Here is a 24436-nt window from a genome sequence, read left to right as displayed (position 1 = left end):
CAGGAGCACGGTTAGGGCCCGGCCTTTGCTGTCTTTGTGTCATCACAGTGATACAGGATGGAAGGGGGAAGAGCACAGCCATTCAAGGAAGGCCGCAGCAATTGACATCAAAATGGTGAAGGATTCAACCCCCAATAGGCCTTGAGGCTCAGGATGAAGAGATTTAACTTCTAGCAGATCTTGAGATTCAGTAAACATCCATTGTAATAGTAACCTGGTGAATAACATGCCCCAGGCACCATGGCAGTCCCAATGATAGCCACAAAAGGTCAAAGGGTGGGAAATGGCCAACTCCCTGGGAATCCTAGCCCCTTGCCCTAAGGCTGGTCCTTCTACTTATTAGCATATGAAACCACCAAGCCCAAGAAAACAAGCAACACAGCGCCACCTCGCGGTCACCACTCTCTGTCCCTCTTTGGAGAAGACAGACCTTCTGTCTGTGGGGTGTGTACCTACTTCTAATCTGTGCATGAAACCCCCACACCTCGTGACGTTTCTCTTGCATTTCAATGTATCTGTCTGAATATATATACCTTTACTCAACACTGGCTTGCTCTTGAATTCTTTACTGCATGAAGTCAAAGAACAAAATCTGGTGGGGCACATCCCAGGGGCTCAACGAAAGCCTGGGACACAGCCCTTCTCATGCCCAACGTTTTTTATTCTTGTATCAACAGGACTGGGCTGTGAAGTGACGTCTGAGGCCCCAGCTAAGGGACAGAACCAGCTTCCAGGGTTCCAATTTGCGGGCAGCCTCTCCCCCAGCTTGGGCCTTGGGGTCTGCCCGGTTCTCTGTGTTTCTCTGTTGTGCTGACTCCCCAGCCATACAGCGTACTCCTAGGCCTGTCCCCACAAAACCCTTCTCTCCAAAATACAAGCACGTCATGTCACAATCCTCTTGTTCAACCAGGAAATGTTCAGCCCACTTTTTTCCTCCCCAATAAATTACCCAACTGTCCTCCCTCCCATCACATCACTTCTTTCTTTGTGAGAACTCTGCACTCGCCACACCCCATCATGAACACAGGTGTCTTGCTGGCTGTGACCGAGATGTTTCTTTCTCACACAGCAAGCGTCCTTTCACTTTCCCCTTGTTACCTTAAAAAAGCCTTTCCTGAGTCACCCACCCCTCTGATTATGAACTCACAATGTGCTGAAGTTGCAGTCACTATGTGCATACATCCCAGTTTTGGCTAGGTTTCCATCACAAGATCTTCATTAAGGAGCTGCATCAAGAAGTTATACAGGGTATTCTTACATCAGAGTGGAGGAACCTGCAAAAAATTTAAACGGCTTTGAAGAGAGTGTTAACCAGGGACAGAGATGTCGCGGGTCCTAGTCAAAAGTGTCATGAGGAAAAATGTTCTCCCAAGGCTCAGAGTGGCTTCTGAACACAGAATCCTCAGGGAGGAGGTGACAGGCAGTGATTAGGGTGGGTGATACAGGTTACGCTCCCCCAGCTGGGGAAGAATAGGTTTTTTTCTTGTTTTCCAAACAATTTCTTACTATCTTTTTCTCTTATTGCCACATACCATTTCCTACGAATTAAGCATATCAATGTCAGTCATTTGGGCCACTTGGGAGAAGCTACACGATGCCATTCACAGGGATGGGGCATGACAGCCACACCAGTCTGGGTTGAAAGACCAGTGGGGGTATTTGCAAGGTAATCACGGGCATGCAACAAACTCCCCAGCTTCAATGACCTCATCTCAAAGCTGGGGTCAATAAAACTACCAAGCAAATTGCGTGAAGATTATGGCCAATGTTTACTAGGTAAGTGCCCGTGAAAGCTGCCGCTTAATGGGGAATGAGTACGATCAATGAGGCCCTGTCTACCTGCCCACATGCGCCCTGCCTTCCTGCCTTGCTGCAACAGCAGAACTTGTTTAGCTGAGATGAACACCCCCAGAGCAGCCCAGACGGGAAAGCTCCCAGCTCTGCACGGCGAGACGTGTTCCTTTCCTTCTCAGAGCTGATCACAGTTTGCTGTCGTCTGTTTTTATGTTTATCCCTTTTGTAACTCCCTCTCCTCCGGAGTTTTTGCTCAAGCAGCACAGGGCCAGGTGTGTCTTGGGTCCTGCCGGATATTCTGGGCAGGGAAACAGCCAACTCCATATCTGGCTCTGGTGCTGAACGGAGAGAGCAGAAGGCCCAGGGGCCCATGCTGAACTGAGGCCCCTGCACCCAAAATTATGGTCTGACCTTGGGCAAATTACACAGTCTTCTTTACCCTGAGATTCCTCATCTGTCCATGAAAATAACTGCCCATGTCACACAGAGTTACAAGTATTAAAGGAAATCAACAAATTCACAACCTAGCCAAGGGGCTACAAGTGCATCCTCAACAGACAAATGCTGCCTTTACGGCTCTGACGCACGCTAAGCGGGGCGGCCCCACACAGTGAACACTGCTAAGTGCCAGGGTGTTAAATGCTTCATGTGTGCTATAATACTCTTTAGATCTTACAACAATCCCAGGAAGAAATGAATATTATCATGCCCATTTCACAGATTCACCAACAGGTTGAGAGTATGCATTCTATTCCAAGGCCCTATGGTGAAGAAATGGCAATTTAAACCGGAATCTGGGCCCAGGCCTTGGCTCCATCTCTCTCCCATCCACCTGACCACTTGCCTATGAATTCCACCTGTCCAATATAAAAGTTTGCAGCCGGCCATCTCTTAAAAGCAATGTGTGCCACCGTTTGTCAATGTTGTTTAATTACCATAAACTGTTCTCAGAAACCACTACAGTAAAGAAAGTTGGACTTAAGGAATTCTGCATTGCGTTCTCCTGCAATGTGCAGGATCCCTTTCCTACACCTCCAAATCCAAGTGTATGCTTCCTCCGTGTTTATGTTTGCACACGGCTTATTAAAGCAGAAGGTATCTGCAGTAATTCCATCTCGGTTGCTTTCCAAGTTTGCAGATTATCCATATTCGGTCTGTGAACGAAAATACTACAATGTGAATGAGAATACTGCAACCATGTCAGTAAACAAAGAATACTGATACCAAGTCATTAAAGGCTTCCCCCACTCCCCGGCGAGGACAGGCCTGCAGCCCAGCCACTGCAGCAACTCACAATGGTGCCCTCTGAGCAGACTCAGAATAAGAAAGGACGGGCTACTGGCCCGAGATAGCTAGGTGCTTGTCTAAAAAATGAATTCAGTGAGTCCTAATATTTGCTTCCTCCCATTCATACAAAATCACTAAATTCTTGAACTTGAGATACCTGGCTTTCTTTAGATAACAAGTAATCTTTTATTGTTCCAACAACCTGGTCTTTGTTGTAAAGCTCCTATATATCCTAGCTCTTCCTCAACCTCTTGGGAGCAGTCCCTCAGAGAGTTCTGAGAGACGGTCATCCTGGCTCGAGTCCTCCCGCCAAATGAAACATAACTCTTAACTTTTAGGCTGCACGTTTATTTCAGTCAACAGTTTTGGACACCATGAAGCACCACAGCAGATTTCTCTCCACCTGAACTCTCCAAGTAACCAGAGCCTTGGTACCAGCAGTGGCCCTTTGTGCTCATCCGCCTCCTCGGGGGGTCCAGATGAATTTGGCTGAGTCTCTCCTGGTTCTCAGATCTCACATATTGGTTGATGATCCTAAGTTTTATCTGGCGGTGTATCCAGGTACGTGGCCCTCCAGTTGAAAGAAACTGAGGTGAATTACCCACCCAGTGGAGACATCCCGAGTGGGTCCAAGTTGAAAGACACTGGGTTCAGGACTGAGTGGTTAGGTAAGAGGCTGGTCTAATGTTTTCCTCAATTTGGTTACCTCCATTGAATTTTTCAGGATAAAAGTAAAACTCTTATGAGGAAACTTTCAACTCCAAATTTTGGACCATCCTCCTGGCTGGTAACAGCATTCTCGGGTGACAGGGAATCTTCCAGGAGTGGTAGACACAAAGACTTCATGCCACAGAGTTGTCCCTCTGGGAAATCTTACTAGCAAATTTATTCTGAGAACCCGACCTTACAATGGGAAATAGAACTTTCAAAAAAAAAATAAAGAACAGAAAAGAAAAGAAAAAGAAATGACAGATTGCCAGTCTCCAAGTAAAACCCCAGCCAGATTTATGTACATACAAAACTTACAACATTAATCGGGAATAAGAAAAAAAAAAAAACTCACTCTGGAAATAACCAGGCCTGATAAAAACATTTTTTGGCATTCTGAACTTGTAAAAACAAAATCCCCTTTAGTGGGAACTTGGATTTCTCTTCCTGTGTCCTTGAAATGTAAACGTTTTATCTTTCTCTGGATGTTTTAAGTGTGTGCATGTAAGTATATATATGTTTAGTTTAGTTTTTAAAGGAAACCTTGGTCTCTGCCATACAAAAGTTCAAGTATTGTGTACATATGGTGGCCACGCAAATAAATTGGGATTCTAAGCAATTCTTTGATTGTACCAATTTTCAGATATTTTGCCATCTTAAACTTTGTTGCATCAGCCTGGACCACGAAGGCTTTAAGCTTTTGGAGAGTAAACCTTTGAATTTTATTTAGGCAACACCCCGACTCTCATGTGGAAGGGCCTCTTCATCTTATTGGTTTAAAATCACTATATATATATATATATATATATATATATATATATATATATATATTTATTTATATATATATAAATTGATGGCCATATGATGGATTTTTTAATTTGGAAAAACTTTTTAATTGGTGAAAGTTTAAAGAGATCTCATTATAAACGGCTGTTTTATTGGTACCTATTAAAATAAAGTTTAAATGCAGAAAAATATATCTAATGGTTAACCTAAGAACTCAGATATAAAAATATAACTGGTTTGAAAAGCTACATTTTTGTTTTTCCTTTCTGATAAATGTTTCTAGAGATGCTAATAAAAACTTAGTATAATTAATGTTAATTAGGTTGAATAACTGGAAAAAGGATTGTAAAAATGTCAAAAAAACAGATAAGTGGCTTATCCCAAAAGGATAAATATTTTTATATGGTTATTTTGAATGAGATAAATAAAATGGACATTTTTGGATTTACATACAGGGTTTTGATACTACACTACGTAAAGTTAAAAAAAAAGGGCCAAAGAGTTCACCTACTCCCCCCCAACATTAAAGTTCAAACAAGTCCGTTTTATTTACCACAGTTTAACATATATTTATATGTAGACTGAAATACTTGATCAAGGATTGGGACAACAGACCAATTAATGAAATTAAAAATCGAGAAGGGCCTAAGCTCTTTGGCTGAAACTTGGGCATCCTAGAGACTTCTATAAAATTATATACAATGTACACCCACAAAAAAAAGGTTTCTGTCACTCCTTCTAGAAATAAGAATTATTGATTAAACTTAATAAATATAAAAATTAAAGGTATAAGATTTAATAAAATTGAGATAAAAGTTTGTGAAATTGGTATATTTAGATGGTCTTTATATAAACCTTTTGCTTATGTTGTGGGATAGATATGTTTCAGTGGAAAAACGCTTCCCCTTCTTGGTATTGTAAGGCTGGGCACATGTCTATCCCTCTGAAAATATTAATTGAACAAATTAAAGGAAACCAATATAGTTACTTGAGACGTCCAATATAGCGTAAATCTAAAAAGTAATTTGAGTAGCTAAAAAAAAAAATATAGGTTTACCCTGGGTTTAACTTATAACTCAAGGAAAAGAGACCTTAATAAATGTCTTATGCAAGCTTTGGAAGACAAAATAAAGAAAACCTTAGTTTTAAAACATGGAATTCTTTGTTTACAGCTCTTCTCACTGATACAAAAATGCCAATTAAGGAGATAAAATTGGGTCTGGGTGACAGAGCATTTATCTGGGGACCTGGAAGAGAGTGTCTTTGTCTTGCAGATCAGAAATATAAATACAACAAACAGTGACCTAGGACTGAGCCTAATTAGCTCAACGAAATAAAACTTGAGGCCATGAAATTTTTGGCATTTTAGAACTCAGAACTCTGACGGGTCCTTCAGACTTTGTGAGGAAATCTTAATTATCTGTTTCATAAATAGTAAGCCTTAGTGATTTGAGCAAGCAAATTCAGCTTACTCCAACTATTATTATAAATATAAGTAAGTTTTAAAGTGAAGCTATGAGATCTCTAGCTTTTGTCTGTTTATAAGCCTGCATACAGATTATAGAAGTGAGATATTTCTACTGCTAAAAAAAAAAAATTTCGAAGACAAAGAGCTCTGCTTAATTGATGTAAAAATATAAGAGCTTAAAAATTAAGTATTTTTAAAATAAAAACTTAACAAATTGACTTTCAGTGTCATGTGAATTGGAAAATATTCAATATTAAGGTAATATTTGATATTGTTTAGTTTAAGTATGTTCTAATAAATGTAGACATCTTTAAAATCATCCATCTTAACTATAATACCTTTACTGTACCTAGGTTTAATGAAAGTCAAATAAGATCCTGTTATATCTGTTGCAGATTTGTCAAAAAAAAAAATAACAGTAATGTGCTGTGGTAAAATTTTAAGTAAATTAAATGCAAATGAGATGAGAGCTTTGGGTAAATATTTAAAATATATTTTTAAAATGTATGCTTAAAATAATCTCTAAATGTTTGATATCTTTAAATTCTAGAGTTGTGCTAAATTAAGTTAAATGACAAGATTTTATTAAATATCTATGCCATTTTCAGATAAAATAAGATTGAAATATGAATTACTTAACATTTAACTTCCTCTTACAGTGAAATTAAGGTGTTTAGAAATATTAATAAATGGTTGGTGTCACACAGAAATAGTCTCTATTAGTAAGGGAATGATCTCAGTATCCTAGGAAAGTAATATAAATGCGTAAAGGAAGATGTAAGAATGGAATAATACTTTGTTAATGAAAAATAGTGACTTTCTCCTGAAGCTGGTTACCTCTGAATGGAAGACAAAATAAGGGACACACTAATATAAGTATAGAAAGCTGTGGAAGGCTTGTGGAAAAGGAACCCTGAGGAAAGTTTTGTACGTGGTCAGAATTGGCTAAGTTTAGAATCAAATTGGGCAACATAAATGAATCTTAGAAGTTAGCTGGAACAAGATTAGATTTGGTTTTCTCTCTGTTAAGAGGAAAAAATTTTCTTAAAATATTAATCCACCTTCAGTAACAGATTGTAAAACTTCTTATACCACTTAGCTGATCTGTTCTGCCTTTACATTTGACATATTTTCTTGTTAATGAATTAGTACTACATTACAGTGATCTATATGTTTATCTGATCAAGTGTTCTGAAATCTTTCAAAAAGCTCCCCAAATATAAAATTCTAATTAATTAAATAAAAATTAATTTAATTAATTAAAATTCTTTTAATCTCCAGTTAAGTTTGGGATGCTACAGAAGGCCCCTGAAACATCCCAAAGAGAGATTTTTAACTATAAAGTTTCATTTGGCATTTTAAATAACATGGAATTGTCAAATGAATCATAAAACTTCTAAGGTTATATTGAATGAGAAATATTATTAATATAGGTATTGTAGAAATTATATGGACTCCCTAAAATTCTGGTTTATCTGAAATGTTACCAGTGATAATTATGGGTATAGTGAACAGGTTTCTTTATTGATTATAGTGTAACGGTGTTTAACCATGCTTTTAAATCTTTTGTCATTTATAGACAGTTAATTGTTTTCTTCTGATGGTTTTGCAAAATGTTTTCTCTTCAAGGAGATTTACTGATTTCTAATAAATTTCAAACTACAGCACTGAACTAAACTGGGTAAGACATTTTAAAGTTCTAATGAAAACTCTCATTAAAAGAATTAGTTACATGGGACTGATTAACCAGCTGAATATGGTTATAATTTTTGATATTGTTTGAAATACTACTGCCTTTTAACCTGTTTCCCAGACATAAAGAATCTCTTCTCCTTAAGCTAGTTATGGTTCACAGCAATTTGATAAATTATAACTATGTATACAGACTTGGAACAGTTATCTTTTCTCTCTATCTGATCCCTCAAAAGACTAAAAATACTTAGGTCCCCAGTGGCTCTATCAGACAAATTAGGGAGATCATCTCCTAAGAGATATAGGAGTATAAAGGTATTTTAAGGATTTTAAAGAGAAAAGAATTTACCTAAATCTGTAAGGCAAAAATCCATGAAAAGCCTTGACGTGGCTTTCTTGGCCTTAGAAAACCTTATTAACATTCTACCCTGAGACTCCGTATTAAAACTTCCAACACAGTCAATTTAAAAAGCCTATATGATCAAATAATCAGATTTAATTTGTAAAGAAATTAATCTTGATTTGGCTATATTTGAGAAAACTGAGGGTAACTTTAGAGAGAAAAAAATTATATTTTAGTCGATATTAAATTCTAGTTTTGTTAATTGAGGTCCATATTTACTAAGACACTTCCCAGATCATTCCTTGCTGTTATGTCACACTGCTGTACAGTTTAATTGAATTATGAAAAGAATACTCTAGGTTTGATTCTGAAGCTCAGTAATCTATCCTTGGGTAAAATTCCAAAGCCCCATGACCTGCAGCCAGGGGATTATACATACTGCAACAGGCATGACTTAAAGAACTGTCTCCAACCTGAATGGAAAGACCCTTTTTCAGATACTCTTAACTAGACCATACACACCAAAGCTGAAGGAAACGGAGTCTCGGATTCATTTCCTATCTGAAACAGCCCCTGCAGTGCACTGGCCTATAGAGCACTGCTCACCTTAAAACAATGCCCAAATGGAGAAAAAGCTTCCATACCAGGATGAGAAGAAGACGACATCTGAGCTAGACTGCTGACCCAAGACACCGGACCAGGACTGTATACCAATTACTTTGATAATTTCTCCAACCTTTGATTATGAACTACTCCAATTGTTAAGTTTATGATAAATTACCTATGTCTAGTACTTCTGTGTTACCTTGGTGGGTTTCCCTACTCCAAGGCTCTAACTAGATAGCCCTCAGAAACGTTATTCTAAAAAGAATTTATAGTTCTGTTTAGGCCACTGTTGATCTTACAAGGTGGGAGATTTCAACTGGCCAATTAATACCTGCTCTGACCCTGACCATAAATATGAACTTTCTCATAGGATCAAACTCAGAAACACAAGCAAAATTTTAACCCAAAAATACAACTTCTCGACTATTAAATTCTTACTCGTGACTTTATTAACGTTACTAGCTGTATTACTTATATCCTGTCTATTTTATAAAATTGTTGTCTGTTACATTTCCCAATGTGTAACTAGGCCCACAAGATGGATGATGGCTAAACATCTTGAAGAAACAGATAAAATTTATAACCCTGAATAAAATAAATATAATAGTGTGATTCTAGGTATGGGAATGAGCAAAGATGGGTAAACACTTCCTGGATCATAATAGAGTAGTAAGACAGGTGATCCAGAGAACTTTTAGTATCAACAGGGCCTGATAAAAAAAACTAACACCTTGAATGGCAACTCAGAAGATTCTTCACCTGAACTAGGAATGAGCCATCCTAGCACCGTGGGACAAAATTGGTCATGAAATGTCTCTCAAAATATTGGTCGAATTTAGGACCAAGGGGGAACACTGTGAATGAAAATACTACAATGTGCATGAAAATACTGCAACCATGTCAGTAAACAAAGAATGCTGAATCCAAATCATCAGCGGCTGCTGCCAACCCCCAGCGAGTTCATGCCTACAGCCCGGCCTCTCAGCCACTCACAGTGGTGCCCTCTGAGCAGACTCAGTGCAAGAAAGGACAGGATACTGGCCCTAGATAGCCAGGTGCTTGCCAAAGGAATGAATTCAATGACCCAAATGTTTGCTTCCCACCATACATAGAAAACCACTAAATACTTGAACTTGAGATATCTGGTTTTCTTTAGATAACAAGCAATATTTTATTGTTCCAATTACCTGATCTTTGTTGTAAAGATTCTATTTATCCTAGCTCCTCCACTACCTCTTGGGAGCAGTCCCTCAGAGTGATCTGAGAGGCTGTCATCCCGGCTCGAGTCCTCCAGCCAAATAAATCAAAGCCCTTAACATTTAGGCTGAACGTTTATTTCAATGACGTTCCAGAATAGACACAACTCATCAATTCTGTAATGGAACACACTGAATCAGGAACCAAAAGCGTGTTTTAGTCCAGAAAATCTCCAGGTTCCTATTTCTTCCTGTCATTATACAATCCCTCCAGAACTCATTACTTTGCTGTCTGCTCCTCTGGCAACCAAACTCAGAGAAGAGACAACTCAGCAGAGTGCCCTGCTGGGGAGAACACCCCGCAGAAGCACTGCAGGCTGCCTTCCCTCCCGCAAGCTCTGCTGACCCTTGGTGTCCCCCGTGGAGACCAGGCCAACACAGCTCTTCCCAACAGCTGCAAAGTCGCACACGTTAAATAAATCATTTTATTTTATATGATATTTTACGTATATACCCATCTCTGAAAACAGCTTTGCCAGAAGCCCAAATCTTCAACATTAATCTGCAAAGGCAAATCAGGTCCCCAAGGGAAAACAAGTCTTAAGACGACGCTAAGGCCTCCAAAGTCCTCTCCACGACCATGAACCAAACTGCCTGCAGGTCTGCAGCTGCAGGAGGCTACATGTCTGCTTTTAAAGCAACCCCTTTCTGCCCTCGGGTGCTACAATGCCCTTTTATGCCCTCCCATCACAGGGCAAGAGCAGCCGCTGCAGAACCTTGCAGGGCAGCACTGACAGGACTGGACAAAGGGGATCAGAGCTAAACAAAGCATTCTGATGACACGAGCTTGTCACTGTGTCTCTTTACAGATGTAGATATATATAGAGAGAAGTGGGGTGATATTGCTCAAAGTCACACAGCTAATAAGTGGCAAAGTATATAACTCTGCTCCTCCCTCCTGTGTGACGCCCAACTGGGACAACCACAGGGTTCTCTCGTGGCTGCCTGAACAGTCTTTTCCTATCACTCATGACACACAATAGTGTCTGAACTTAGCCTGCATTTGCAGCATCTTTTCCCTCCAGTTTCTCAGGAACAAGGCTGTTCGGGCCTGTATGAATTCCGGCTTCCTGAAATCTCCGTGCTCAGGCTGGTCTTGCCTGTGCATCCGGCCCGCTGCTCAGAGGCTCTTCCTCCCCTGCAGGAGGACGTTTCTAATCTTCACAGGGACACAACCTCAGGGGAGCTCTCCTCTCGCCCTCAGCATGGCAGGTGTCCCAGGCCTCATCCCGAGCAGCCCCGTTAGGACGGTGTCTGCCCAGCTCTGCTAGTCAGATCAGCAGCCTCAATGCCAGGGATTATACCCAGGTCACACTGCAAACCTACTGCCCGCCTCACAGCCCCCAGCCAGCAGGTCACCTGGAAGTCACAGCAAGTGCCCCACCCAATCCAGAAGTCTCTTCTTTTGCCAGCACCACTGATGAATGGTTTCCAACCTTCGGTCAGTTTCGCACAAAACAGCACCTTCAACTGTGAAACGGGTGGTTTTTCTTCTGCACCTCATCCTTACTGGAAACGTAAAGGGAAACCAAAAGGCCTTTTCTCAACCCTTTTCTGATGAAACCCTCCCACCCACAATACTCATATGCTCAAGAGCTTTGGATCCACATGATTTTCTTTCTCTTAGGCTAAGTGGCTCAAAAAACTAAGGGATTCTTTCTCCTTTGAGGGTATTAGCACTCAGTTTCTCGGCTTTAATCTGTTTTTGTCTCTCTCTTCAGTGACCCTAGCAGTTGCCACCTCTTACTCCCTTCAGCAGCCTCCCTCCCAACTTCTAGTCTAGGAAATCAGCTGTGATGAGGGGCATGGGGGCAGTCACAGAAGATGCAACTAAGGCACAGAGAGGCTACATAATTTGCCCAAGAAATCACCTTGAACCACCAACAGAGTGTGTCACGTCCCTCTGTTTAACTCTAATGCTAAGCAAGTTAACTTTTTGTAGATTATGTTTATAAACAGATGAGGTATGAAAATACATACAAGGACACACATCAACTCTAAGATATTCATTAACTCCACTATTTTGTTTCTATTTATTTTATTTCTATTAAAAAATTAAGAACCCCTGCAGTCAATATAGCAAAATGTTACTGGGTTTTAAATCCAGAATATACAGGGGTTGTGTCATTACTCACTCTTGTATGTATTTTCACAAGACAAAATGATTTGAAAGTCTCTCTCCCCGGCCCCTACTCACTACTGGCTCTCACCAGAGCTCCCAGACCACACATCTAACAGCCTTTCACTTTACCCACAGCTGAACTCATCAGTTTTCCCCCAGAACTCCCTCTGCTGCTTTCCCTCCTCAGAACACAGCAGGACCATCATTTAACTCATTAATCCACCCAGAAACCTGGGCCTTACTCCATCCTACCTTCACAGACAGCATTGATCCTTTCCTCTTTACCATCTAAACATGCCTTCAATCTGTTCGCTTTTACCCACTGACCGTCCCACCGCTCAATTGGAAGCCAACAACACTGCCCACCTGGACTCATGAGTCTCCCAGGTGGCCCCACAGCCACTCTCCCCTACTTGAGACAAATGTGATTGTGTCTCTCCCACGCTTTTGGACTCATTTCAGACCCACTGTTCTTAGAAGAAACTTCAATTTCTTCACCTGGTGAAGGTCCTTGCCATGAAACTGTCAGCTCAGGAAGGGCAGGACACACCCTCGTCCCTCGGCTCCACCATCTGGCAGAGCATCAGCTTGGGAGGATTGAGTTCTTAGCAAACTACTTCACTTATCCATACAAATCCATGGTAGATTAGAAAGATTTTAGATGTTGAGCTCGACTATTAATTTGGGGATTTTGCACTGGCAACCTGCAAGTATATATTCCAATTATTGTGTCTTCTTAAAACCATACCCAGATTAAAGGAGTATTTGTGGAATGTCTTCAGAGTAAAAGAGACTGTACTTTTACAGATTTTATGTTTTAAAATATGAACAACCCGGACAGGGTCAAAAATAGAACCGCCTCACAAGTGACAGAAGACAGGTGAGACGCATATAGCAACAGGTCACAAAGATGGTAAGAGCAAAATTGTTTCTCCAACCCCCAAAACATTCCTCCAAGAACTGAAAACTCAGAAATTTGAAAGTAAAATACTATCATATAAAGAAAGAAAATAAATAATCCTCTTCATCAGGGTTTCTAGATCTGACTGCAGAGTTATTAGCAGGCCATACTGAATCCTAGCACAGAAAAATCAGATGGACTAGTGGTGAGTAAGTTCCAGGAAAACGGCAGTAACTCCTCCACTTGAAAGAGAACACACACTCACTTGTTCAAGGTGATTGTAAACCACATTCTGCAGAAATTCAGAAGATTCAGGCACCGCTTCTAGATGGTGATGACACGGAAGGACGGCTTGGATGCATGCTTCTAACTGAGTCACCGGCATTCTTACACTGCAGGGGGAAATGGAGGCCCTCAGCCAAGAGCACAGTTGTTCCTGTCATGTATCCCAGGCCGTGCCTCGGGGACTCAGTGTACTGTAGCAGTCCGGCCCCAGGTGAGGACCCGCAGCGTGGCCCAAGCAAGCAGGAGGGGCACTGTGCTTGAGAAATCCCATCCCCCATGGGGGCAAGAGGGGCTGGTGGGGTTGTGTGAACCTATAAATGCTCATAGAAATACACCTGCATACATTGAAGTGATAAAATTAAAAGTAGCAGGCTATTTAACAAAATTTCAATTGTCAGTGTTAATTTTACCATTCCATTCCGCTTGTCCCCTGCACTCTGAGACAGGCTTAGGCTCTCTCACACATGCAGCTCTGATGCAATGGTTGTGAAGTTATTTTACTTTGCTGCAAGTGTCTTCGCTCCCAGTGTCACTGTGACTGTCGTCTCTTAACACAGTCAGATATCTTCCTGCATCTCTCCCTGAGTTCCTTGCTCCTGCTTCTCAGATCCTGAGATAAAGAACAGGTGAAGGCACATGACTGGAAAAGTCAATGTGGACTTGACCAAAGTCCTCAGTGACCCCCTAGGTGAGTGCTGCCCACCCCTTACCTTCGATTCTCAAGGTTCTGCCCAGGGTGACATCCAGCCAGGAGAGAGTCCTGGGCCCTATTAAAAGCTGTGTGGCTTGGGTGCAGGGAAAGCTGCAGGAGCTGGTTCTGTAGCCGTTCCCATCCACACCTCTGCTCCTCTCTCTCCTGAGGCAGCGCTGCCAAGCCCCCAGGCTCCCTGAGCTTCTGTCTTTCTCTTCTACTCTACTTCAAGCCCTTTTCCTCTTCCTTTACTCCCTGATTATCCCTAGCTGGAGTGATTTTTCTATCATAGAATCTGAAAAAATTTCCTGCAGCTGAAAAAGAGGTGCCAGAGGTCAACGCGCATATGGTGGTTCCTGAATAGAGCCCCTGGTTAGGGGGACCCTCACCAACACTCACGGGGCATCAGGCATGTTGCAGGGTCGACCACCACCAACAAGAGTTTGCTGTGACACCAAGGCACGCACAGCATCCCTGCTCACTAAATTGTAGTTGTAGTCCTTTATTAAGAAGCAAAAATAAAAAAATTGCTCATGTTTCTTACTAAAATTATTTATGAGGGAGAAAAAGAAATTGTAATAGAAAGAACAAATTTCACTCCATGTTAGATGTGTTCATTTGGCTTTAATCTTGTACCTTGTTTTCTAGGCTCAGACTTGCTATCTCTGCACCTTTTGTAAAAGAAAGTTGCCTTTAGCCTGAAATATCCAGGAGGGCCTATTCTCCGGGCTCTGATCTTTAAGGATATTTGCTCTTCTACACTTATGTATAGATGGCAAGTTGTAAAATAGTGAATAACCTTTCTTTTTTTTTGGAGGTTTTACAGGGGCACCATAATTTGACCCACATGGACAGCTGCAGGAACAAAGGATTTCAAGGACAAACAATTCATACAGCAAGAAGTTTGCAACAACCAGCCACATCCCCGCCGCTTTTTAGTATAAAAGGAGACTGAATTCTGCCCTGGGGAAGAGAGTTCTACTGGATAACAATATGCCATTTTCTGGGTCTGCCAGCTTTACAAATAAAGTCTCTTTTCCTTACTCCAACATCTCATCTCCCGATTAATCGGCCTGTCATGCAGCAAGCAGAACGAGTTTGGACTTGGTAACAAATTGACTGCCTTAGAGGTAGTATGTCTCCACTGTTTCCTCATTTCCAGTATTTCACCACCTATCAATTTTATATGCTTTTTAACAACATGAACAAAAAACCTATTACAAGGAATTGATTCCACAGAAATAAAATTATTTCTACTCCTTCAAAACTTTTTTCTTTTCTATTTTATTTTGTTTTGCTTATTGAAAAGAAAATAAATTCAAATCTTTTTATTTCACGTATTTTTATAACTAGATATTGTAAATACTACAAAGATATTTAAATTGCAATAAAAATTGTTCATATATTAGTATAAAGATATATACACAATCAATGCAGATTAGGAAAGGAGTAGATATTTACTAAAAATCCACTGCACATCCAGTCTTTTACAAGCATATCCTGGAATATAAGCTCTATTATCCAGGGTCCCCCACCCCCAATCTCACTGCGGAGTCCCTTAGTAATCAACTACCAAGGCACCAGCATAGAACCATGAGATCACTATTTTAGGTATAAATGAGAGTATTAGCTCATTCAATTCTAAAACAGAAACCTTAAAATAAATACTGAACTTACTTACAGATAAACAAATTTGGACACAAAAAAGTACAGTTTCTCCCCAAATTCACAAAGATAATAACTGGTAAAGGCAAGATTTGAACTCATCTGCCTTGAATATAAAGCTAAGTTGGAAATCCCCTTCAACTGTGGAGGACCAGCAGCACAGCCTGTCACCCTATCTTTGTTCAGATCTGGCTTTAGACAGCCTGAGACAGCACCCCTTCCTATGGAACTCGAGGGCAAACAATAACAATAAGGATTTTATATTCAGTAGTTTCTTAGGTCTCAATTATATAAAGTGTCAGCAGGTCAGCAGAAAACTCTGGGAAATATGAGTGGGTCCAGAGCTTTTTGCTGATAAGAAACTCAATCTATCAGGACAGAGTGACCTTCCCATGAGAGGCCTCATGGACATAAACTAAAGGCAACTGAGCAATGAAAACTAGCAAGAACATGGAACTCAAGCAAGAAGGATCCCTACCATCCCCTGCCCAGTTGCCTCTTCACCTTTGTGGACAAGACGGCAGAAGGTCCATGTTCTTGTCCAAGTTACAACATCATGGATTCTCACCCATATAATATTACGACTCTATGCTGTCTTAAGTCCTTTCCAACTAAAATATGATGACACCAATATCTCAGCGGAATGTCTATGTCTCCACTTTCTCTCTTCTATTAGGAGACTATATCTATGGCCACAAAGCCGAAATTCAATTAAAAACACCATGCACGAAGCCTGGTGAAAGTCTGTGTAAGAGACATTGTTCTCAAGCTCAGTGAGTGAAAACTCAGAAAAAGTGGTCCTTATCCCTCTGCAAGTGGAAGGTAGCCTGATTGTGTGTGTGTATGTGTGCGCACGTGTGTGTGTAAATCAAATACAATGTATTGTGGGATGTGCACAGATTTTTTTTATGTTACTATCATTTCATGAGGATGAGCCAACCTTTAAAGTAATTTGAATCTACTATTCTGAGAGAGTCTCAGGATCTTTTGGTGGAGGATGGGAAAGGGGAAAGGAAAGGAGGAAAGAAGTAAATGAAGCAAAGCTGTAAGTATACTGCTAGGGAAAGGCAAGACATTAATTTTGTTCCTACTTGCATCACACACAAATTAGGGACTGGCTTTCCCACATGTCTTGTCAAGCACTGAGTTGCAGAAGAACAGGTGACAGCCCATTTCTCACTGAGCTTGTGACTGTACGTGGCATCTTATAGACACTAATTATTTAACCTGATCAAACAATCTAGCAGCAGGCTGTAATTCTCCTATTTTGAGAGATAAGAAAACAGGGAGTGAAAGAGGGTATATAGCTTGACCAAAGTCAGAGGACAAGTAAACTAAAGAAGATGAATTCAAACTCAGATCTGAATGCAGAGTCTGATCTTCCCACTCCGAGGGCTGGAAATTCCTTAACACACAGGGTCCCCAGCTCCTCTGCTTTGTTCCTGGCACCAAGCATTTCCCATGGCGATATTCTCCAGTTCTCAGACACAGCGCTCTGTGCAGCCAATAACCTCCATTCGACCTTGATCATCTACCTGTCACGCCCACCAGGCTTCACCAGGCAAGAAAGCTGGCTTTCAACTGCATACAAAGCCACCCGTTTTATCCTGGACTCTTCAGCGGCTTTTCCAGCGTAAACGCAGCCATGAAAGTGCTCACAGTTTGTACATGAGCCACACTACCTCTCTCCATCTCTGTCCCCACCTATACTACTTTGCTATGACCATTTTGAGAATCTTGGAAACAAATTTTTAAAAACAGAAAAGAAAGGATTCTGTAACAAGCACTTAATACTTACAATTTTAAATGAGAAGTTACAAAGTGAGTATTTACAAACCGAATCTGCCTTCCTAGGTGTCAGTTTTAACAGTTAAAATATACAATAGCAAAAAATTCTGACTTAAATAATTAACAAAAACATCAACAATAATCTGGAATAAACTCAAAAATAATGCCCATGTTGTACATGGTGGAAGTACAGGACTGTACTGTGGGGTAAAGTAAGAGGTGTGAAAGTAGAGACATCAACATTTTGTATGGAGGAAAGCAGTTTTGTAAAAATGTACGTTCTCCTAAAGATAATTCAAAAGTACTAAAAAATCCCACGACAGCACTTCTTTTTTTTTTTAACTTGAAAAATTATATTAGAATTCTTCAGGAATAATAAAGTCATAATACTAACCAAGAAAATTTGGGATCGAAAAGAGAATCAAAAAATCGCACTGTCAGATATTAAATAAATGTTTACAATATGTAAGATATAGTGCTAGTGTAAGAAAGTAAGATTGATAAAAATAAACCATGAGCTCAAAAAGAGACTCTAGTGTACATAAGTATTCTTTACAGGTGGGATTTCAAGTTAAAAAGCAAAGTAGGAATTCAATAATTGTCTTGGGACAATCAGAGAATCCCCTGGAAAAAACAAATTCTATTCCAGTCATAATGACCGCAAGAAAAATTACAGAATGTGATGTGAATATTAGAAAGTACTAATAACAGCGAATATAATTCTTTGCTCATATTAATTCAACTTCTCTTCACTATAACAAGTACCATCATCATCTCCATCTTAGAGATTAAAAAAACCTACAGAAGAAATTTATACCATTATAAGAAAGTATTTCTAAGAATAATATCAGGAATAAAACCCAAAAAGAAGACATTTACAATCTTAAGATTATTTTGGGCCACAACAAAAATGAACCTACTGAACAAAATGAAAGGCAAAATATGACAAGGAAAAGCTCTCTGATACATGTTGATGAAGACAAGGGGTTAATGTTCATAATATACATAGAGCTGTCACAAAGCAACAAGAAGCTGCCTCACTTAAATGTGTGCAAAGGACAAAAGAGATCATTCACTTTTTAAAAGTCAGATGGCTAATGAGTGAAAAATGCTCAATACCTCACTGGTCATCAAGTGCAAATTAAAACAATGAAAAAGTACTTTTGCTCATCATATTGGCACATATTTTTAAAAGATATTCTAGCTAGTGTCCATCTTTGAGAGAACAAACTGTGAGCGATCTTTTGGAGGATGACATGTCAATGGATATGTAAACTCTGAAAAACGTGTGTACACACAGGCTGAACTCCACATTTTGGAATCGTTTCATTTAGAAAAATTCAGTTCAAAAAGATGTACTTATCAGAGCATTTACACAGCACTGTTTACAATGGTGAGAAGAAAAGCTGAAGTGAAATCATATCCAGCGATAGAGAATTGGTTACATAAGTTATTCTACATCTTTTCATGCCCCACAGGAGAAGGAATTTCTTGATTCACTTGAAAGGAGCCTGTGATTTATGTAGTTGTCACATCCAAGGACTAAATTTCCAGAAACCTTAACGAAAATAATACTCATACAAGATCACAGGAATGTTTGTATAAGAAGTATGCCAGTCAAACACCCTTTCTGACAGTGGAAAATGGAGAAAACTTAAGTGTCCACCATCAAGACAATGATGCGGTAAATCACGGTGAGCTGTGGGCACTAAAGTTCCGGTGTTTCGGCGTGGTCCAAGGCCTTGTCCACAGTACGCTCCCACGAAAGGTGTCCTTACACAAGAGACCAAACCTGCATATCAGGAAAACCCTCTACTCTATCTGAAAGGACCGGGTGAGTCTGGAGAGAGAGGACGTCTGTGATATATACCTGAGTGAATAAACCGAGCTGCAGAAAACATATAGTATGGCCTTATTTTTCAATAAAGCATATATACACACACATAGACATAGATTTCTCATATACGTGTATGTATGTGTTTATTTATATGACATAGGCATAAAGGTCATGAAATATATACTCCACATTGTCAGCAGTTTTTACTCTCAGGAAAAAAGGGGAAGGGATGTAGGGGACTTTCGGTACCACAACAGATCTCTTTTCAGAATTTCAGTTAAGTATACTTGGAATTTAAAAGTTTATTTAAGTCCAAAGTAAAATGGACGAGGACTCCACAAGACAGAATGCTATACTAGTCATTAAAAATCATGCCAGGGGAGATAGAATATTGTAGAAAAATGTGTAATAAGCCGAATGGAAAATGGAGGTCTCCACACAGTATACAGGCACACATTGCTCGCTGGTTTTTATGACAGAGGTAATACACACTGATGAAAAGAACAGAAAATAGATGTTAATGTGTTAATTATTATCTCTGAGTACTGGCACCAGGATAGATCCTTTTGACCCTTTTTTCAGACATTTATATTAAATACACACTATTTCTCATCTGAAAAATGCATTTTTAGATGTCTAGTACCACACATTGGAAAATTACACGAGTACTTACAGAAACAAATAACTAGGAGACACCGCAGCAGCGTCACAAAGTGTAGAAAGGGCGATCCTGAATAACACCGCGCAGTTACATAAGGACCCACAAAGTGAGAGCACCTGCTGTAACAGGGCGCGGCCCCCTTCCATTTGTCAGATGTGTCTTCAGGGCTGAGGCAGTTCTGAGCACGGCCAGTGTCAGTGCTGGTGTCTGGATGGATGCCACTGGAGGTGAGGGCACCTGCAAGCCGAGAGGAAGAACAGAAATCATCCTCTGCTTTTTCTGTCTTGTTTCTTTGTTACTTTTAAAGAGAGGCGGAAATAAGATAAACTGGATCTTTCCTACTGAAATTTCAGTAATGAAACCATTTTTAAAGTGATCCCAACTTATATTCTGCCTATGACTGTCTTTTCAACAAAGCATCATATTTATAAAATGTTAATTAACTCAGTTAATTAACTCCCTGTTGAAACATTCTAGTAAAGAGCATGAACTGCAGTATGTAAAAGAACCACACCTGCAGTGACTAGCTCAGCTGTCTTGACGGCAGTGCAGTCAGCCCCCACCATCCCGTGGCCCTGAGCTCCTGATGCTGGTAAGAGAGCGCGCTGCTGCCTCAGATGGAAAGAAAAGGTGAAAGCATTTTCTGAAATCTACAGCACTGACAAAACATAACTGATAAATCCCAGGCTCCTTTGAGGCTGTCATTTTCCGTTTCTGGCCAACACCCGTCAATGAGCAGAACCAGCCCATTCCCGAGTCATGGGACTCACGTGGGCAGAAGTTTTGGAGAAATTTCCAGGTATAGAATGTAAACCAACTATACATAAAACTCTGAAAAAGAAAAGATGCAATAATCTGATTTTGGAAGACACTAAAATATTCTCCTAAGCCTTAGTACTTGGAAAGGCTGGGCTTCTACTAAGCCACTTATTTATTTCACAGCCAATGAGCATCTCCCACAAACCCTGTTTCCCTGTGTCTGCTGGGAGCTTCAGGCACATTGATGTTGTCTATCTTATAAGTCACAAGGCAGAGGCGTGTGTCTCACGCTGGCAACTCTCACACAGGCTCAACTCCTAGCCTCACTGTATGAACTTGGCCCCATTTTCTCACCTGTTTATTTGGTACCTGTTCTTCTGTAAGCTGCCTGAAATGCTTATTGAAACAAGTCAGAAGAATGAGTGGGTAGAGAAATGGACAGATGGACAGGTGAGAGATGGGCAGAAAAACAGAGAGTCTCCAAGAGAAGGGGAGCAATCAAAATTACCTATGCAAAACCCTCTTCTAGTCAGGGAAGGAAACCACCACGGAGAAGTGTGAAGAGGCAGGTTGCTTAGGACTGTTTCCTGGATTCCATGAAAAGTCACACCAAGAGATGAGAGGGTAGAACTATAAATAATAAAAGAAAAAATCATGCATGTTTGAAAAATATATCTACATTATGTACTTTCTAAAGAATAGAGTCAAATTAGCAAGGCCCAATAACACAATCCTTGGGTATATACAGAAGTGAGAATCCCATCTCCAATCTGCAAGGCATCCCTTTGGAGCACTGAGAGTCTACACGGTGCAGTCATAAAGCCATCACCGCAAAAGCGATGCTATCCTGCACTTACGAGGAAAGAGCAGCTGTGCTCGGTCTGCCTACACATGTCTTTTACACCCCTCAGCACCTCTACGGGGGAGGGACGCCTAGCGAGCCCCATCTCTGCAGGACAGAAAACAAGTCCAAGAGAGGCTAAGCCGACCTACCAATTCTCCATCTCACAGGACTTGTCACTCCAGACCAGGACTCGAACTCGGACCCACGTTTGTAACCACAGTACTACCGTATTTTATGTGCTTTTTGTGTGTATAATACATTTGTTTCTGGCATGAAAGGGTATTTAATAAATGATCGGTTGTCTTGTCTATCTCATTAGTTCACAATCTTTATATTTTTGAATTGTACTCTTCCCCTGGAGAAAGGAACGGAAAGAGCGGGGGTCAGAATGAGGTGGGGCTCCATTCTTTATCTGTTGCCTCATCTCATCCAAGTCCCCAAACAGGGAGAAAGAGCAAATGTTCTCTTCATCATTTAAAGAGAGGGCTCCAGTGACGGTGACTTACTCAACCCCAAAACCAAGTCTGGGGGAAGGGCACATGCAGCAACGAGAGCAGTATCACCTGTAGGAAGGCAAAAAGAGCTCAGGGGATGGCTCAATGGGTCAGCCTGATTTCATTTCAATCGATAATACAATAGCACACTCTAAAAAAACTAGAATGCAATGGATTTCCTCTTTCTTGACATCTAGCAAGTTTCCACATCTCACATGTAACATTATCACGAACTAGTGAAAGGAAGAGTCCACAGACAAGGAAAATCAATGCCACAGGCAGGCTGAAACACAGGCTGGAGGAAAGGAAGGGAAAGGGCATAGTAAAGAAGAGGGGAAATTCTGGGAAAAAGACATCATCACAAGGACTCTCAAGCATCATCCAGCAATCATATAATCATTCTTTCAAGAGAGAGTTACTTAGGTCCTATTTTGTGCAACACTGTACAGTGGGCGAAGCAAGAGCACAGCGTCCATGGTGGCAGCAAGCTGCGGAGCTCCAATACACTTCTGATCCCGGTACCTTGCACACTTGTCCTCAGTATAAAGGCAAAATATATAGTAAAATAATCCAATGTAAACTCTATGCAATGCTGAAAAAAATTAAAGAATACCTAAATACCTGGACAGACACACCACGCACATTCCTGAATCAAATGACAGCATTCTTGGGATGGCAGTGCTCCCCAGAGCGATCCATATATTCAACGTGGACTCGATCACAATCCCAGTGGGTTCCTCTGCAGAAACTGACTATCTGCTGCTACAATTCATATGGGAATTCGAGGATCTCAGTAACCAAACCGTACTTGAAATAGAAGAAGAGTTTGAGAGGACTTGTAATTCTCAATTTCAAACCTTACAACTGTATCTCCAGGTGAGATTAGAGGCCATTTTTAAGTTATAATTGTGTTTATCCTTATTTTCTAAATTCTGTACAACGAATATACCTGTTAGAATAAGAAATTTAAAAAGTAAGGTATCTTTTAAAACATGCAAACCTATTCATTCATTGGGAAAAAAATATTTTGACTATAAAGAAGTAAACAAATATCTAGTGAAAAAGGACTATTTAAAAACAAGAGTGCATTTACATTTTTTGTAAATTGGAAACTGAAAAGCACAAACACATCAAGTTTCTAGGGAGAGTGTTGCAACATATTAATTGTTATTTCCAAAATTCTAATTGAACAATGAAAACTCAAGAAAGAGAAAATCTTGATTGACAGCCAACTGCAAACACATGGAGAGCAAAGGCCTAGAAATCACAGTTCCTTTAACTCTGCTACTAACTCAATAGGAGAGGAAATTCCTCAGTGAGGGGACAGTGGAATCCCATGCATAAGACAGGATACACAGCACAAACTGCACTAGAATTGGGGGTGATTTCCATAGAAGAATTCTAAAGTTACAACATTGATGAAAAACTATAAAAACACTGACAGACAGATTAAAACACACAGTCATATATATTATATAAAAACATATGAAGTCTGCCCCCATGTTGCATAGAAATACAAACATATTTGTTCATTTATGGGCACTGATTACTTTATCCCAGGTAGAATATTTCAACTAAAATAGATAATCAATAATACACTCCTCTTGTCAAAACTAGTTGATAAGTTACTCTGCTATGTATGCATAATGTGTCTAAGATAGATTTAAAATTAGTGAAAAAGATTTTTGTATGGTTTCTTGAACCCTTCTCAAAACACCAAGCTTAATTTTAAAATAAATCTGAGCAGTATTTCTATATGATCTTTTCCCTTGTGAAATGAACAACACAGTCTGTTGTCAAAATTCTTTCCTTACAATGATTCACGAGCACCGTATACTCACAAAACTGCTGGACAGCAAGGCACTATCCAGACACTGTGACAAATCAAATGAAACACAAGGAAGACAGTGACCCTATTCTGCAGGGCTTATAATCTGTTCCAACACCGGGTTTTTATTTGATTTGTTTGATTGGTTAGAAAAATAAAATCACTCAAGTACATTCTTCTTTGAGCATTATGTAAATCATGACTCTCTTTTTAGTGTCATGAGCAGGAAAGACTTGAGTATGAATTGATTAGATCAACTAGGCACAATCATCGCTGGAGCCTGTGTAATAAATAAGTACATGAGATCTAAAATAAACCTACACAGATCTCTGCAAGGAAAATGAAGAGGTGAGTTCCCCAATGAGAAAACAAACAATCAAGAAATCAAAAAAGGAAAACTTTTTCATTAATGATTCCAGGCAGTAGTGGAGCATGGTGGTGAAGATCACAAATGCTGGGGACAAACATGAGGGTCTGAAATCCCACAGCACTGGGTAGCTGTGACACTGATATTTCAGTGAAATTTTCTGCACCTCAGTCTCCTATCCATAGACTGGGGACAGCCACAGCACCCATCTCCTAGAACAGTCTTAAGAATTAAGTTATTTTTTATATAAAAGT

The 24436-nt window shown here is 40.1% G+C and overlaps 1 protein-coding gene across 8 annotated transcripts; it reads right to left on the bottom strand.

Annotated features, from left to right (window-relative positions):
* Positions 1-986: 986 nt before the first annotated feature.
* Positions 987-22918, bottom strand: LOC140695177 (trafficking protein particle complex subunit 9-like). Of its 8 annotated transcripts, XM_072958038.1 has the most exons (5): positions 22609-22918; positions 21158-21279; positions 20007-20127; positions 13229-13355; positions 987-1274 (listed from the first exon to the last, which is right to left on the bottom strand). In XM_072958038.1, the coding sequence occupies exons 1-5, from the start codon at positions 22650-22652 to the stop codon at positions 1260-1262; spliced, it is 429 nt and encodes a 142-aa protein (XP_072814139.1). In that variant the 5' UTR covers positions 22653-22918; the 3' UTR covers positions 987-1259. The 8 variants fall into 8 exon arrangements, 1 of the variants encoding a protein (XP_072814139.1); XR_012070875.1 differs by lacking the exons at positions 13229-13355; positions 21158-21279; positions 22609-22918 and adding an exon at positions 20405-20634 and having other exon boundaries at positions 1011-1274; positions 19903-20127; XR_012070879.1 differs by lacking the exons at positions 13229-13355; positions 22609-22918 and having other exon boundaries at positions 1013-1274; positions 21158-21433.
* Between the last annotated feature and the right edge of the window lie 1518 nt (positions 22919-24436).

Source organism: Vicugna pacos, unplaced genomic scaffold, assembly GCF_048564905.1.
Source record: "Vicugna pacos unplaced genomic scaffold, VicPac4 scaffold_168, whole genome shotgun sequence".
NCBI lineage: Eukaryota > Metazoa > Chordata > Mammalia > Artiodactyla > Camelidae > Vicugna > Vicugna pacos.
Note: the sequence above shows the minus strand (reverse complement) of the source record. Positions and strands in the feature narration are given on the sequence as shown.

What these genes read in the sequence shown, in the direction of transcription:
- LOC140695177 (XM_072958038.1), bottom strand. Translation starts at nt 22,652, where the DNA reads ATGCTGTCATTTGATTCAGGAATGTGCGTGGTGTGTCTGTCCAG. An exon ending in TGCGTGGTGTGTCTGTCCAG is followed by an intron (nt 21,280 to 22,608) that starts GTATTTAGGTAT and finishes TATTATTTATAG; the next exon opens with TTCTACCCTCTCATCTCTTG. An exon ending in GCCGCGCCCTGTTACAGCAG is followed by an intron (nt 13,356 to 20,006) that starts GTGCTCTCACTT and finishes TTCCCCCTGCAG; the next exon opens with TGTAAGAATGCCGGTGACTC.